This window comes from Spermophilus citellus (genome assembly GCF_964194105.1).
Source record: "Spermophilus citellus genome assembly, chromosome: X".
NCBI classification, from domain to species: Eukaryota; Metazoa; Chordata; class Mammalia; order Rodentia; family Sciuridae; genus Spermophilus; species Spermophilus citellus.
In genome coordinates this window covers 9,640,879-9,659,388 of record NC_138190.1, presented here as the reverse complement: position 1 = coordinate 9,659,388, position 18,510 = coordinate 9,640,879, and the positions used below count along the sequence as shown (strand labels likewise).

At 35.5% G+C, this 18,510-nt stretch overlaps 1 protein-coding gene across 2 annotated transcripts in view; it reads right to left on the bottom strand.

Annotated features, from left to right (window-relative positions):
- GLRA2 (glycine receptor alpha 2) overlaps positions 1 to 18,510 on the bottom strand; it is a gene marked incomplete at both ends in the record, with an annotated part of 188,371 nt that overhangs the window by 129,248 nt on the left and 40,613 nt on the right. The window contains 2 exons of one of the 2 annotated variants that reach the window (XM_081277648.1): positions 8,310 to 8,533; positions 16,523 to 16,590. In XM_081277648.1, the coding sequence (XP_081133774.1) occupies positions 8,310 to 8,533; positions 16,523 to 16,590 (292 nt within the window). Of the gene's footprint in view, positions 1 to 8,309; positions 8,534 to 16,522; positions 16,591 to 16,681; positions 16,750 to 18,510 lie in introns of both variants that reach the window. The other variant, XM_081277647.1, reaches the window with a different exon arrangement.

The following is an 18,510-nucleotide window of genomic DNA, read 5'->3' as shown; positions in this document are numbered from 1 at the left end:
TATCAAAAGGAAGGATGAAACTAGATAGAAAACAGAGCTCAGAATATGTGGCTGGACACCAGAGATACACTATTTTTTAATATTGTCTAAGGCTGGATCTAAGCCCCAAGTTGATCCTAAGCTGTATGTTTAGATTCTTTCCTGTCTGTTAATTCCAAAAAAGCACTTGTGCTGTTTTTCTCTGTTGACCTTGGATATGAAGAGATGAATGGCAACACTGCCTGGCTCATCAGCTGTTCTACTCTCCCCCACTAAAATCCCAGTGGCTGACTAGGAAGGTCCATGTTTACCAAACATTGTAAAGGCATCATAGAAAATACCCATATGCATTGAGCAATACTAGCTGGGAAGGACAAAAATATAATATCTGCTCCCATCTGTGTGTGGTCCCTTCAGAAAATGTGCACACATATGGTTGGCCCATGTTAATTAAGTCCAAATATGGATTGGATTCAACTTGGAGAGTAACTGATAAATCTGCAGCTAAAACTTTTCCAAATGCTTTGATATTTCCTGAATAAAAGTATTTCAAAGGTGCTGAATAGGAGAGGGCAAAATTGAACACCACTAGAAAAAAACTCAAATTATCACAGTTAAATAATCAATACTGCTCACATTTTAAGTTTCAAAGTCATTTCATATCTAGTATTTATTTATAGACCCAAACATTTGTCAATATAACATTTTATTAACCAGCATATTAAAATAATGAGAACTGACTTGACTTTTGTCACTACATGTTTATAGCTATTTAACAATGCCACTGAGGTGAAAAAAGAGCAAAGTGTGGTATAGCAGTTTTCTTAACATTTTATCTAGGATTGTCTTACTTTTGGAAAGAGGGAAAAGAGAAGAGGTACCAGCATTCTTGGGAACTGAATATGGATTTGAGAAGACCGAAGTAACTTAGTACCTGTTGACAGCTGAGAACAAAATACTTGGATAGTATTTTGCTGCATTGTGACTTCTACTGTAGTAACTGGAGGAGTGTTGCTGACTAATATTTATGGTGGCAAAGGTTATATAGAGAATAGAGTTCTGATCAGATGGTAGGATGGTTCATTCTCAATTAGGTAACATTTTAAAAGCAAGTATAATTCCTCAGTTTACTCTTAACAACCAACTAAAATGGGAGATACATTTTATACATACATTATCTGAAAAGAAATGCAACTATATCCTCTTTTATGAGTTATTTGCTTCCCAAAAGGAGGAAAACCAGGGCAAGGAAAATATCCATATGCTTTGTATTAAGTGAAAGATGAGTGGAGCCTGGATGGTACAGGTGCTGTTTAAAGGAATGTATGTATATATAGGTTAGGGAGGATGGGAAGAACTGTCTCCCCACTTTCTCTCCCTTTTCCTATAGCCAACTCAAAAGTGACTAAGACATTTATTTAACATTTTATATGAATATAGAACTGGAAAAGCAAATTTAGCTCAAAGAAAGGTTAAATGACTTCTTTTCATTGCTTAGTAATATTGGATTAAAAATCCTCCTGACCCTTAGAACTGACATGTGCCTCACTTCAGTAGCATCTTTCTTTTTTAAAATATTTTTTAGTTATAGTTGGACACAATACCTTTATTTTATTCATTTATTTATTGTTATGTGGTGTTGCGGATCAAACCCAGTGCCTCACACGTGCTAGGTGAGTGCTCTACTGTTGAGCCACAACCCCAGCCCAGTAGCATTCTGTCTTTAATCCCCTATTCCATCTTTTGCTTTCTATCTTTTATCTGATTACTCAAATTTTGAAATATATTCCTACTGACATAACACATCAAATAAAATTTTTATTTCATTGTCCTTTGAAATGACTGATTGATCAGCTATGGGATGACTTTGTTTTGAAAGTGTCACATGTGGGTGGAACTTCACATAATTATATATGCACTTAATTATCTGCATTTCAATAACTGTCCAATAATCAATGTTATGCCCTCTACAATACAGATGTTGGTTTGTAATTTTAAATGCCCCAAGCAAAGAGAAAGTTGTTGGTAAGACTGCTGAGCTTTGCAGATGGACAAATTTTTCCCATTTTAAAATGAATTACCTTTCCTTTGGAGTATGTGCTATGAGAAGGCAGTAAAGGAATCTATGGGTCTCATAAGAGCTACAGTGATATTATGCATGTTTATTTTGGGATTAATGCCATCCAGTGAGTCTTTCAAAGTCAGGAAAAAAGCCCATATGGACCAGGAAGAAGCCCATGTCAACATAAGTTAAGCAAACTTACCAGGATCTCTGATTTTTCCCTTGCTTTCTTGTCACAAGAAAATTTAGGTTATAAGTAATAGCAGACTAGCCTTTCACCTCTGCTGGCTCAAATAGGCCACATGCTTCCCTTAGCCTACGTATCCACTTAATTATTGAACCAGTCAACCATCTCTGTGTATAATTGTCTAAAAGTATATGAACCTATAATTCATTAACATGTTTAAAATAATATCTCATGAATACTCCTGATTGAACCAGATGGTACAAATGGATCTAGTTTGTGGTTTTGAAATTTCTCATTAAGGAGCTCAGAACTGTTGGTCATTGTGTAACCTATACATTGAATGTTTTAAAGCTACCTTTTTATTCAGGTAGTCAATGCCTCCCTTTTCCACTTCCATATCCAGTTACTATGTTCATGAGTTGGATAATGAGTTTGGAAAAGAAGGGTTCCAAGATCCAAAAGTATTTGAGAACACACCACAATGCCTTTTTAATTTTTTATGTGGTGCTGAGAATCGAACCTGGGTCCCGCCCATGCTAGGGGAGCGCTCAACCGCTGAGCCACAATCCCAGCCTAGAACCATTCTTATTTAATCATCAGGAAGGAGTTTTGTGGTTTGGGAGGGGGAGGTCATGTTAGGTTGCAGACTTATGATAGAGCTAGAAGGAACTCTAGACTGTCTGTTCTCCTGATTCAACCAGGTTTTATAGAGGAAGCAGACAAAATGATGACCAATGGGGTTGGAGAGGCTGTTCTGTGATCCTGAAGGATACAGTAAATGGTGGAAAGAAGTATCGAGCTCACATTGCCCTGAGATACCATCTTGCTATTCGGTCTCTGCGCAATCATCTGAAGAGCAAACTCTGATGCATGCTAATGAAATGGAAAGTTACTTCCAAAATGAGGGGAATGTTCCTATTGCTAGTCCAGTCAGGGAAATAGTGGAAGACTACCAGTTGTCCCAGCTTCCATGTATTTCATTGACTGATTTCCCTCTTTTCCTTCAAAGGAGGATAAGATCTTTACTGTTAGGTTTAAAACAATATTATACCCCATAGTGCATTTGTATTTATGAATCCAATAAAGAACTCAACTGAGCTTTATGGCCCATTATGAGAATCTATCAGGTACACAACACACTTTCTAGACTTTAATACTTTTACCCTCAGCTGCACTGTTTTTGAGGGCCCCCCTCTAATATTACCCACTCTGCATCACATAGCTCAGCTCCTACTGAATCCACCAGCATATGTGCATACCAATTCCTCCCACCATTCCAACCTTACTCCCCCCTAAGAAAAATGGAATCATTGTGGTTTCCATGGCATTTTCCAGCACTTCCCTGAAGACTTGCTGCTTAATTCTGATGTGGGCGCTTATGTTACAGTCATTAATTACTGCATTAAGTCAAGTCACAAAACTAATGAGGATTTGGACACAGAGTTAGAAAATGATAATGTATTTTTTTCCTGGATTATAAGATATAAAGATAAACATGGTCAAAATATTCAGAGATATGAAATCACAGCTTTTCATAGCAAACTTACAGCAGAAAATACAGGCTTCTGTGTCTCATCAAAATTGGGAGTAAGATAATCAAAACATCACCATTGGTAACATTTAGGCAGGCCTCACTTCACTGTGCATTTTATTTTCAGCTCTTACATCTAAATAAAGAATGTTCTTTTTTTCCTTATGGCATAAAAATCATTCTATAACTAAAACTAGAACCTTTTGAAGTTCTTGCATCAGACAGTAGGATGAGTCAAGAATGCGAGGCCACATGGGAAAAGTTGGCCTTTATGTGTGTGGATAGAGTTAGTCTTAGGATTATTTGGAGAGCACGGTTGGGTGTCTGTCTATACTCCACTTACTCTCAGTGGTACCTGTAAATTTTTCATCAGATGGAGAAGGTATGTCAGTCCCCATGGGTTTTGTATTACAACTAAGGGACTCCTGGGAGGGTACAAGACTGAATCATCAACACTTGGAATCATAAGCTGAATCAAAAGGATTAACAAGAAAATTACCTCCAATGCTATAAGCAATAGTTTCAGGTCCAATAAAGGTTGATAATGAGGTAAGAAAATGGCTTGTTGATATGGGGTGCTTTTGTGGAGGATCAATTCCATTATTTATAGGTTGGGGAACTCCCTAAAATTGCAAGTTAGCATGTGGCCCCTGGGCACCGTCAAGTCAAATAAGACACTGAAAACAAATAATATTTCCTCGACAACTTCACCTTAGGCATAACCATTCTGGAGGCATACAACAAATCTAGAAGCAAAGCTATTAACAGTTGGAAGGCATAGCCACTTTAGTAATGATAGAGGACTTTTCCCCTTAAACAACAACAAAAAAAGAGCTTAAATGCCCCAATGCACAAAATATGTGTACAGTTTTAGGGAATTTCAAGGATCTATGGAGTTTTCCCCTTGCATCAGTTTAAGAACTCCTAATTTGTAGGTTTATACTCAAAGTGTGTGTCCTTCCCATTCTTTAAGTTTTGAAATTCTGAGGAACTATCTTGGTCAGTATACTGTTTGTCTTAGAGTCTGAAACAGAAAACACAATCATTAAATTTGAAGAAGATACCAAGAGCCCTAGTGTTTATGACAGTACAACTTTTGAGTGTGCATATATCATGTATTATACTCTACTAATGCTCATAACTTAATTCTCTCTTTTTCTAAGCTGAGGATTCAGAGAGATATCCTATTTCTCTAAATCATAGCTAGTGTTGAGGTCAGATTCTCAAGCTTGAGAGTGTTTGACTTTAAAGCCCATGTCTATAATAATATTAGAACTAATCAGGATAGCATTCAGCTTTCAAAGGTTTAAACTCAAGTTTAAGGCCAAATAAGCTGTGTATAGTTGATATCTTAAAGGTGCTAAAACAACTTTGCTGAAGTTCCATTAGGAAGGAATTCCCCTGCACACTCAGGTTCAGAGTAGGTGTCTCAAATGGTGCAACAAAGTGAATATTACCACATGAATATCTATCAAGGTAGAACATGCCATAAGATTAAGTCAGCAACATAGTTTTGGTGACTAAATATGTCTACTAATGCTGATGGGTCAAAAAATTTTGAAAGCAAAAATGTTTAGGTAATTCATTAATCCTTCTGAAAATGGTGGCCATTGGTTTGCCATGATAACAGATGGAGGGAAAAGTGACGGATTTAAGATTCCACACATGAGATTTGTGTATATAAAGAAGACTTTCTTCACAATATGACGTCCTCACTATTCTTTACAGACATCAAACTTACTATTGGAAATAAGTCTCATATCAGCTCTTTACAGCTTAGTATCAATTTAGGCCAAAGTGTCCCCTCTCTCGGGGTATTTGCATTGTTAACCTGAGTGTGCAGGGAAATTCCTTCCTAATGGAACTTCAGCAAGATCTTTTTAGCACCTTTAAGATATCAACTATACACAGCCCATTTTGCCTTAAACTTGAGTTTTAATCCTTTGAAAGTTCAGCTGGGCATATATTAATACTAATTACTCCTTGGCCTCTAGGTAAATTGAGTTCAATGACTCAAATACAAATGTTAGTTCTGACCCCAAAATTTTAGCAATGTTTGGATCACACAACTTATTTATGAAGTTAGAACTACTTTTCTTTTCCTGGTTCCCTATTCATTCCTATTACTTAATTTATCATGTGCCCTGTTAAATTGGAGTACTTCCTGGGCAAGGACTCTATCTTACTTAGCTCTGGATTTCTAAACCCAGCATAGTGTCTGGTTCATTGAAAACATTTCTGGGAAAATAATTAGATTCCTACAGTTCAAATTTGCCAAGAGTTTGTATTTCTTTAAAGTGACATCTCCGGTTCTCCTTCAACAAGGATTTTTCCTCAGGTCAGTATATACCCACAATGAAGGAAAAGTCTAAGCCATCCTGCCATAGGACAAACCCCACCCAATCCAAGCAATTTTTAGGACATTTTAGAGCCTGTAATTTACTATACTTAGGAATCAGAGATAACAAGAATTGCCTATGGATCTAAGTCTGGGGAACATTTTATCTTTTACTGTTCTATAATGACATGCCTTCATAGTAAAGAAGGAAAACAACAACAGTTGTTTTATTTCAACAGTGCACAACACCAGATATTTACTAAAGAAAACACCACCCAAGGCCCAGAGGATTAGCTGAAGCAGCTGATACCCTGTGCTGCTTTTTATAACTCTCCTTTCCAGCACCATGCTCTACATATGTCCTGTTTCATCAGGTCACGTCAACTTAGGTCATGCCCACTATTGCATCTTACACCAAACAAATGCATCACCATGCAGAATATTCTTTCCTTGAAAATTAAGTGGACATTGGGGAAGTTTCCTGGTTCTTGTACTAGTACTTGGCTTTGCTACATTTTGTAAGCAAGCAGCCCCTTTCATTCCACAAGACACGGGCTATTGGCTACTAGCAAGCTGTGAAAATATTTGGTATAAGAATAGAATATGCAATAGAGAACCAAATTACATATATAGTTGTTGAGTGAGATTCTGATGATGTTAAGTCTGTAAACTTATTGAAATTATTTGCAAGAATCCTACTTGTCTACTTTTTTTGGGGGAGTGGGCAATGAAATTGGAGAGAAGAGGGTATTCTATACAACACCTTTAGATGCCAATAGTTGTTCATTGTACCAAAATATCTCTCTCTTATATAGTGCATTGCCTTGGCCCTTTGGAAGATGTTTTTTAAAAGGCAAAATCCAAGTAACTCAAAAATCTTACTGTTTAAAAAGAATGTTGATTTTAAATACAGATAGCCATAAGTTATTTATGGAACATGTAATCTATGTCAGATATTATAACAAGTACATTTTAAATTTAGGAGTTGGCAAACTATAGCCGAAGGACCAAATCCAGTCCACCACCTGTTTTTGTAAATAAAAGTTTACTGAAACAAACTACATCCAATTGTTTGTATATTGTCTACAGCTGCTTTTGAACAAAATGCCAGAGGTGAGTAGTTGTGACAGAAGTAATTGAGACTGTAAAATTTCAAATACTTATAATCTGTCACTTTAAAGAAAATATTTGTTGTCTACAGTGTCTTTTATTCTCACAAATATACTCAGAGATAAATATGGTGTTTCCCATTTTATGATTAAGGTAACTAAGCATTATAGGTCATGTAGCTAGTAAGTGCCAAAGCTTGGGTTTGAGTCTAGATTTATCTGATTTAAAAATTTCATGTTCTTATGCTATACTTATTGAATGTGCAGCAATAACCAAAATATAAAGTAGGAAGAAATAAAAGCCTTACAGAGCCACAGAGAAATTGCTATTAGAATTCAGAAAAGGAAGATATTATTTTGAGCCTGAGGTGATAAAGATTCTGGAGAAGATCATATTTTAATATAAAATTTAAAAATGAATCTCAAGAATTGTCTGTCCCAAGTCTAAGCCCAAGAAAAGTTAAGAGATCAAGATCATATGTTTAAGTAGAAGCAGAGATTGGAATAAAGTCTCCACTTACCAGACCAGAGTATGCTGTTAAACATGCTGAGCCATTGAAGTTTTTTTGTGTGTGGTTAAATGACCGGATTATTGAAATGAAAATTCATACATTATGCTCAATGGCAATTAAACTGAAGGAGTATTTATTTATTTATTTATTGGTACTGGGGATTGAATGCAGGGGCACTCTACTGAGTCCTCTTTTTAGTTATTTTTAAATTTTGAGACAGAGTCTCAATAATTTGCTGAGGGTCTTACTATGTTGCAAAACTTTGCCACAGCCTCCTGAGTCACTGGGATTACAAGCATGTGTCACCTTGCCTGAATGTGATTCCTTTATCAAGGTCTCCAAAAGTACATTTGTTCAGGTATTTACACAATACCATCACCTACCCACAAAACTACGAAATACATTTGTGTTGTGGAGAATCACACTTGTGAGATTATAGGAATGTCTTGTACTCTCCACCAACTTTAAGATTCAAATGATAAACAAAAGAACACAAATTTGAAGCCATATTCATCCTACCCTGAAGAATCAAGCACCTCTAAGCCAGAGGAGAAATAGAGAAGTGAACATGTGTAACCAATGGAGGCTTACCTGATACTGTAGAGTACTTTGCCATTTTTTGAAATCCGCAGCAATTTGTTGTCAGTGGTGACATCATGGAAGTTGGCACCCTTCTCATTGGCAAAGAATAAATCTGGTTTCCAAATGGAGTCTAGCATGGATGGGTCCAAGTCCAGGGAATCATCCGGGTACTCACTGTATGCCAGTCGTGAATCATTCCACTGTTGTCTCAGAAAAATATTCACTCGGTAGTCCTACAGAAATGTCATGCACAAGAGCTCCTTATTGTCTGTCCTGGCATAAGAAGTCTATTTAAATTCCCCTCTCAGTCATCTCTCTGATTTGATAGAGTGTTTGTTGCTGAATAAAGCAGGCTGAGTATATCTTGGTCAAAATAAACCATTCAGTTCTATTAGGATTGGAGCCAGAGGGGAGGAAGAAGGAAGAGGCAGTCAAACCATAACACAAATGGAGCAGGTTGGCTTGGCTGAATTTTTATGCTTAAACTATTATTTCTGGTGTGAAATAATACTAACTCAAGTTGATTTTGCTGTAGAAGAGGGTAACAAGTTCAGAAGTCTGGGATGGCATATTTTAAATAAAACTAATTCGTTTTTGCAAATCAGAAATGAGACCATCTCTAGTCTCTTTATGCTTGATGTTCTGGGCAGAAGAAAAGCCATTGTGTAATTTTGGAGGGAAAAACTTGAAAAACTGTGAGATGATGGCCTAATATTTTAAAAGATCATCACATTAAGTTGCTTCATGATGACAAAATAATTCTCTCTCAGCTACTTTCAAAATTCTTAATTATTTTATCATTTTCTCTGAATGTATACATGTAGCCAGCTTAATGCTTCATCCAGAGATCTTTTTTATTTTTTCCCAATTTGAACACCTTCTTGACAAAGGTGTTCTGCCTTGTGGGAACCTCAGGTATACCCCTGGCATTCTCACTTGATCTGAAAACTTCCTTCTATACCAATGAATTAGCTTGGGGTAGTGATTGCTTTCCTGAGAAACTCTACTAAAAGTTCTTTAGGTTCATGGAAAACTGCTTCATTTGATAATCTAGACCCTGATTGGGGTTTCATCAGTATTCGCTAGTCAAGCAGGACTATAATTTCAGAGCTAATAGTTTTCCATTCTTACCATTTGTGGTTATTTAAGGTGATTTATTACCACTAGCTACATTTCCACATATTTGGCATGTGGATTTTTAGTCATTGTTTATCTTACTTTAATGATGAATAACTTGTCCTGGTTTGCCTGAGAACTTTCCAGTTTGGGCCCTGAAAATCTCTTGCCCAGAGCACTCCCTCAGTCCCAAACCATTCCCAAGGGGTGTTGGTCACTATACCAAGTATCATGGAGACTACCTGGGGTAGCCAGTTTTGATTAATTCCCTCAGGGCCAAAAGAAAAACAAGTTTTAAAGATCAGTATATATGGAAAAAAGCTTCAATTCAGTTATTTCTACCTATTCACTAAACTACCCAAATTCCAGTGAGTTTTTTTTTTTTTTTTTTCAAATGAAATCTCCTGTTGACAGGCTCACAAAGCACTGTAGAAGTGGCAGTTCTTGGGAAAGGTGCACAATGTGGGCATAAAAAAGCAAATAATCAAATAGTTAATAACCACTGAATATCAGTTATGAAAAATATGTCTCATTTTGAAAGGCTGTGTTATTAAAAGAAAAAACCTTGAGGTCCTCCATTGTATAAAACGAGGACATTCAGACTTGGAAAGTGTTAGTAGGTGCCCTTTATTTGGGATTTTGCCAGCCAGAACAGTAAATTCTGAAACCCAAGCAGGTGCTGTTGTGGGCCTCACTAGATTTGCATCCCAATCTGATTGCTTACTAGCTCCCCCACTGAGCAGACCATGGGAATGACAGAATTTCTAGAATTGTCCCAAGACCCCAGGAAGTTGTGACTGAAAAGAGATTAATATCAGGACAGTGTCTCCTTGGGAATGGAGTGACTGGAAACTTTGTAGTTTTGTGTGAGTAGTGAGTAAAAACATGTGATTCGTGAAAATAAAAGAAGTGGCTATTAAAAATGTAAACTAATTTATATGTAAGTATACACTAGATACATCAGCTGTGAGATTTTCTTAAGTTTTCCTGAGGAGGAAAATGCAGTTTCCCTAGTATTTAACACCCATTCCCTTTTATTTTTCTAATGTAAAAACAAGCAAAATTGTGTAGGAGGAGTATGTATGCTTGTTTCAACAGAAAATAGAGAAAAAAATATCCCCTTCCTTAGACAATTCATAAGGTACTGTAAATATGGGAAGTAATGGTAACTGAACATAACAGAGGTGAGTATATTAAATATCTTAAACTATTGGCAGGCAAGAAAACCCCACCTCCCATCCAGGAAGTAGTCCAAGGATGGAAGATGCTATGAGAAGCTAGACAGAGAGCAGAGCACTGGGCAGTAAAATCATCAAGAGAACCTCCTTGTAATTATCCTAAGTCTAGGAGAGTCTAGAAATTATATTAGTGACATGCATCCTGAAAACAGTGACCTTCAAGAAAATATCTCAATAAAGATTTTCACAGCTAATATACATCTTTTTAGAAAGTCTTCTCCATGAATGTTCTCCAGTGTTTCCTGATTTTGTTTTGAATTTTATATATAGAAAATGATGAAACAGTTCCTCCCAATATGAGAACTTTAAAAAGAGCAGTGAGTCTATTACATCACAGTAGAATCATTAAATGTCTAAAGGTTAATTTAAAATAAATTATTCCATTATTTGTAAGCAAGGAGAAGTATAAAACGAAGAAGAGAAAATATATTCTATGCCACACTTACAGTGATTATATGAAATAAGACATTTGCCAAACTGTTTGAACGTAAATATTCATTCCTTTCAGTGTAGGTAATTAAAATTTGTCCATAATTATGTTTATGATATACATTATTCTAAAATAAATAGCAATGCTTAAATATCTTTAAAAATATAAAAAACACCCAAAGATATACAGAAGTAGATAACCAAAGAAAAGATTTTCTGGAGCTGTGCCTATGTAATTCTTCCAATTCACTGTCATTTTCAATATAGGGAAAAATTTGACATCTGATATTTATCTATGCATCACTTCTGTTTATTTATGGATAGGTTATTCCCTTGTGATATTCCAAACCACAAGAGAATACTTATATTGTTCTGTAGTCTTTCTTTGCCTTTATTTTTTGCTTTAAGGTGTAACAAAATATTAAAGTAGAAGTAAATATTGAGAAGAATGTTTAAATGCTGACAGAACTTTTTTTTTGCACTGCCTTCTCTCTCCAGGGACAGATTCTACTTCACATAAATGACATGTTTTCTTGTACTAAAATTTGTTTCCCTATGATTGACTATCTGGGTACCAGATTAGGTAATGGAAACATTCAAATAATATTCTTTTTTATTTATTCAAAAGCTTTGTGTAGGCCACATCATCTTTATTCTTAACATAGGTAATGTAAGTACCTACATTCTATATTATTATTTAGTGTCAAATTTAAAATTTCTCAAGTTTTTCTCTTTCAGTTGCCTTCTAATGCTATGTCTACTCTGTAAAGATTATTTCTTTAAATTGAATTATTTTGACACAATTTAATTTAGTATTTTCATTTATACATTGAGATTACAACACTCTCTCATATATACTCTTATTAAACCTTACCTCTCTAATTATATTATAAAGGTATCAAATATGAGGATTTGGTGGGGTGTGCGGGGGATGGAACCTATGAGTGCTTAACCACTGAGCCACATCCCCAGTTTTTTTATTTTTTATTTTGAGACAGGGTCTTGCTAAGTTGCTGAGGCTGGCTCTGAACTTGCAATCTTCTTGCCTCAGACGCCCCAGCTGCTGGTACTGTAGGTATGCCCCACATGCCCAGCAAGGATATTCTTTTTTGACTTGCCACTGTGCTTTTGTGGCACTTCAGTTTTATCTCTGCCTACACTGCAGTAAAATTTTCATAATCTTAAGACACTGTTAGCTTTAATATGAGAAGTTAAGTTTAAAATTATGGGGGGATGTTTCTTTATGATTAATTTGGGATCAAGGCCATCTCATATATCAAATTAACAAAATGCCATGTTTGTGGTAGTTTTTTGATTCTTCCTTAAGACATCAGGAAAAAGAAATATACCCATCTGTTTTTTCCTTATCAGTTAGTATCTTCTTATGGTTTGCTTATGCAGCTGTAGAATGAAAGGAAACAGTGTTGTTTCAGTGGCTATAATAGAACACATATTCTAAGAGGAGGCTGTCTACTTTCTTATCTGACTTCCTCAGGAATGTGATTTCAGATCAGAGGTAAAGTAACTCTTCACCCTGCAGCAGTAACCAGCAGGGAATGGGAATTTACCCTTAGGGCCAGAGTTCAGGGGAGCCAGAATTATATTCTAGAGATGTTCTCTTAGAAGACACATTTGTATACTTTTGTCTCTCTCTGGAAATGTTCTCTGAGGGGACATATTTATACACTTTCAGCTTTCTCTTCTATCTGGTAAATAAGTAGAGAGGATCTGCTGCTGTGTCCTGGGTAGTGTTCCCACATCCAAAATCACTCACTGCCTACTCACTTCCCTCCAAGAAGTCATTTGGAAGCTGAGAAGAGAGCATTTCATCTCTATTTTCTGATGACCTAGCCTTGGGAAGAGCTGCTGCATATAGATTGTAGTAAACACCCTTGACCTTTACTGACATAACTGATACTCTCAAACTATGTTCTCACATCAGGAAATAGGGGATTGCGAATCTAGTCCCTGTTCTGTAAATTCAGTTGTTATCAGACAGAAAGCAAAGAAAATGGTAAACTGACACTCCAAAAAGAATATCACTTGTCTCATTATATATCCCTTAATAGTCTTCTAAGTTTTGAGGACCATACATAATTTGTTCCACTGAATAATCTAAGTATAGGGTAGGGTCAGTTAACAATGACTACCAACAGATTTCTGTGTCTCTTAACAAATATGTGTATTTTAAAATATTGTATATCATTTTGATGATCCATAAAATATTTCTTAGAGTAATACAAATGTGTTGTGTTGAAATTACACATCTCCAACACTCATGCAGCAAAGAAATGAGAATTTTTACTGGCTGTGTTAGCCAATACTTTTTGGGCAGGCAGTATCAATAAATTAGTGGTATTTCATTAACCATAAGAGGGACAGATTATATAGCCCAAAAAGAAAAAAACTACAATGAGTTCTTGAAGCAGATAATTATTGGCTGTCCTTTAGAAACAAACATCCCAAACTAAATCCTTCAGTAATACTCTTTGGGGTGAAAGTGAGGTGTGGGGGAAGAGGAAATTCAACATGTTTAGAAACTTGAAATTCTGAAGCATTCTTGAAAAAAAATCATTACAGAAGATGTAAAGAAAGCAAAACTATTATACCCCCAAAATAGCACCAATCAATGACTTTATCACTGCATAAAAGCTAAAGTCTCTGACTCCACAGTCGTTCAGGAAAGAATCTGATTCTGCTTAATTTTTTGACCATATTTTCCAAGAAAAATTCTGTTTAATATCAGTAAATTTATGGATGGTAGAATCTTAGTGTGTTTATAAAGGAAGCTCGGGCTGTGGTAACACTCTGTGAGGGTGCAATGGACTATGTATGTCCTCTCAAAATTCATTGTTGAAATCCTAACCTCCAATGTTATAGTATTAGGAGGTAGAAATTTGGGAAGTAATTTTGTCATAAGGGTAGACCCTCATGATTGGAATTAATGTCCCCTTAAGAGGGACCCCAGACTTTCCACCATAAAATGATATAAGGAGAAATCAGCTGTCTTTAACCTTGAGCGATCCCTCCCCAGAACCTAACTATAGTGGTGCCCTGATCTCAGACTTCCAACTTCCAAAACTGAGAAACTAATTTGTGTTGTTTGAAAACAACCCAATCTATAATACTTTGTTACAGCAGCCAGACCTGATTAAGATAGGGTGCATCAGGTGGCTTCCCAGGGAGGGATTTACCTATCTTGGAAAACAAGACCCTTGCTAGTAGATCAATTGTCACATTCTTGTGTGCATCTGAATAATGACTATTTAAATATTGATGCCTTAAATTTGGGGTTGGAATTTGGCCCCAGACTATTTTTATAAATAAAGTTTAATGGAGCACAGCCATATGCATTTGCTTACTATTGTTTTTTTCTTAATTTTTTATTGGCTCTTTTTTGTTTATGGCTCTTTTCATATGAAAAGGAAGGATTGAGTAGTTATGACACAGACTATCTGGCTTTCAAAGTCTTAAGTATTTACTGTCTGGCCTTTTACACAAAAAGTTTGTCAATCTCTACTGTAGGTTGTATGAGAATTTCTTCTTTGCCATAAGCATGATAGAGTTTCAAAAAAACCACATTTTTTGTAGTTTAACACCAAAGCCATAATTGACGAAAATAAAATATATTTTCAAAGCCAAATGAAGCTTTTCATTACATCAAAAGCTAAGAAGTAAAATAAAAGAAGCACAATACTCATTACTTTTCTAAACATGCAATTCAATCTATCTTATACAGCTGAATAAATAGGCTGTTGATGTTATCCGTGAGCAACAGTTTCCAAGGGTTTTGGTAGGAAATATGACAAAGGACACCTATTAAGTGTCTAGGAAGCACCTAAGCAGCCCATTTATGAACACCTTCACTAGCTCTTAAAGACACAGGAAAATAGGGTATCAATGACTTCCATTTTCATCTCTTTAAATGTTTAGCTTATTTTTGCATTAATGAACATCAAAAAGGTGCACAATTACATTTTTAATTGAGAGTAGGATGCAATGAGGAGATTTAATCAAAGCAACTTAGGAGTCTTAATTAATGCAATCAGCATTAGGCCGTGCAAATATCGTCATTGAATGCCATCGTGTAAAGTTGGTGACAGTGATTTGGGCTACTAGAAACTTTGCCCCTCTCTTATAAGAATAAAAACAAGAAGGGAGAGACAGAAACTGAATGCCAAGACCAGAATTGGATTATTGTTTCTATGTTTAGCATTTCTTGTGAGTCATTTAATAACCCTATCAAAACTGTCTTGTTTATGTAAAATTCTTAATGTACTATATAGCCTGTCAATGTCCCAGAAATATTGTTTCTAGACAATATTGTTTTGGGATATTAACATAGGTAGTGGAGATGCATTATATTTAATTTTGCCAGTGAAAGGGAGAAGTAAAAAGTCAATTAATTCTTTCTGGCATCAAGGATACCACAAATACAGTAATTTATTTAACATGATCCTAGTAACCTAAAAGAGGAAATTCTTTAAAAAACAGAAGAACCATACTTTTCCCTTCTCAATGTCATTATTTCATTATTTATTTCTTGAGTATTTCTAAAACATCATCCACCACAATTTTTGGTCAAATTCAACTATATTTTATTTGGGTTTCATCTAATGATATGAGTACATAATTTATAAAACATGAAAGTTAGAACCAACTGATTACGGATTTAAAACAAATTGTCTGGATACCAAGAAAATATTTCAGTCAAAATGTAATCTCCATACTACAGTCTAGTACTGAGTAGGTGGGGGTAAAGCTGAAGATCCAATAGGCAGTATGACCATAACATTTATTTATAAGACATATTGGTGGATTCTATGGTATTTGAAGTCTTTTTCAAATATATGAAAGATATTTGCACATGCCCTATGATGAGCTTTTCATTAGTTTTATGTTTAGATTTTATTTGAAAATCCATACATATGATGCAATTGCTATGAACTTGGTACTACTTTACATTGCCAACAAAATTGTATGGGCATGGGTGTGTGAGTGTTTGTAAATTCAGCCTCATGGCTTATATCTTAAATGTAGACCATAGGTAGGCTTGGCCTTCTATTAGATTTAAAAGAGTGGTGATACCAAACAGCTCTCAAACTTTTAAATTTATACTTATGAAACATTGGAGATGCACATATTTAAATACTCAACTATACACTATACTTATATTGCTAACAATTCTACCAAAAAAACTAACCAGGCATCAAATGTTTCCAAAATTTCTCCTGTTTGATAAATATAATATCACTGAATTTTAAATAATGACCACTTGATGTATGACTTTCCAAAATGAAGGAGCATAAAGTATTGCTTTTTTGAGCTAAGCAAATTAGAAATTGGCACTCAGTAAATGTCGCACAAATATGTAACAGAGCCCTTTGATCTCGTATCCCATTCCTTTACACGATGGCTTCAATGCTCAGTCCCACTCACCATTGTAGTTTCTGCTATTGACCCAAAGCTGTTGATAAATATGTTGCAGGTAACATTTACAGGAGGCCCTGCAAGTTGAACAATAGAAAATTTGACAGGTTTTGTTCATGGCATAATTGAGTCACGTTTTTCTCTTGCCAGTGGCATTATAGCACTTACCATGGTAGTTTCTGTGACTGATCCAAAACTGTTGATAAAAATATTGCAAGTAACGTTTACTGGAGGACCTGTGGAATGCAATAAGAATATTGCAAGAGACATTGAAGCAAAAATACAGCTCCATCAACATCTGTGCAAATGGCTAGAAATGTAAATAAAACTAAAATGATGATGAGATTGAAAAAAAAAAAAGTTACCTAGAAGCACATGATGATAACATTCCTACTAGTATTTTGGCTAATGATGGTTAAGCAATGGTAACTTACCCTGAAGAGTTTTGAATTTGGAAAATATAAGCTAAGACTATTTAACTGAATTCATTGGTACAATTTGATATTGCAGTAGTCCTTTGGTTTGGTAAGTGGTTTTCTTTGACCTTAGGATCATCAACACCATGGGCATCAAGAGTGGGTACCCCATGAGGATGAAATAGCCTGGGTCATGAAGTCAAAATGGAGCTGCATTTTGGATTATGGATGAGTCAGGATCATCCACTTCATTTTGCATGATACCCTTTAAATCAATGTGTTACTTTGAGTCTTTTGAAACCTCTGAATTTGCCCTTTTCCTTCTTTATATATTTTCACCCTGATGAAAAAATGATGTACAGAAATACAAAAGCCAAAGAAATTTAACTTATTTTAGGAAAATTCAAATAGCAATATAATTTAGTGTCCATTCTGTTGTCTGAGTAAATGTGGTGTAAAGCAAGGATTATCACATCTTATATAAGCTTTGAACAAAATAAGTCCACTTATATCTTCAGAGACCCTGGGACTAGGCTGACCCCAGCTTTCTTTTCCCCTAGCCTTTCATCAACAGGCAAATCACTGATGATTCCCTACTTCATACTTTGCTGGGGAATTGTTTATTTCCTTCATGGAATTTCCTCTTAATGCTTTCTGAGATAAGAAAATATTGCCATGAACATCTATTCACTCATTGCTTTCCCCTGTGGAAATTTGTCTCTCTTCCCGCAGTGAAATCTCAGCAGCCCAGTGCAAGCAACACCCTAGTTGGTTCTGACTCAATCAAGTGGTAGGATCTGAATGAAGAGGAGTTTTGCTTCAGGCCTTCCTCAAAGACTGGTGGTAAAAACACAAGTTGTGGCTGCATTTTAAAATTCTACAAGTCCAATTTGGGTTGTTGAAATGAGGAGAAAAAATTGTGGTAAAAGAGTCTTCAGGCAAGATCTTTTAGTTAAAAAACAATAGGAGCAAGGAGTATTTGTAAAAGAGATATAAGTTTTTTTCCTTTTAACACCTAATTTGTCTCTTTTTAATAAAAATGTGTATTTTTAAAAAAGTGTTTGCAGGCATACAACCACAGGCACCACATTATCAAAGTAATTTTCAGTTGACAGTTTTGAAATACTCCAAGTCTTTTAGTTTAGCATCTGCCAAGATGAGTTCTCCATGGTCACTTCCTACTCTGCTTGATTTTATTTTTATCTTTTGATTACTCAAAACAAAACAAAACAAAAATGAGTCTTTTTATTTCTTGGTCATATATTCTATTCTATAACAAATTTATTTTTCTGCCAGTAAGAAATAAATTAGGCAAGGTAGGGGCAAGTCATGAGAAATTGTGTATTCACTTTTCTCTCTCCCTCCACAAAGAGATCTTTCGTTTTAGATCATCTAATTCAGGCTGGAAAATTTTTACAAATTTATATGTGCAAGATAGAATATGAATGATAGGGAAGAATCAGGAAAGAAAAGAATTGTCATTCTAGCATCCTTTTGCAATTCACTTTGGAATATCATGTTTTTATTGGTGCATATCAATTATACAGAATAGTGGGTTTCATTGTGGCATATTGGTACATG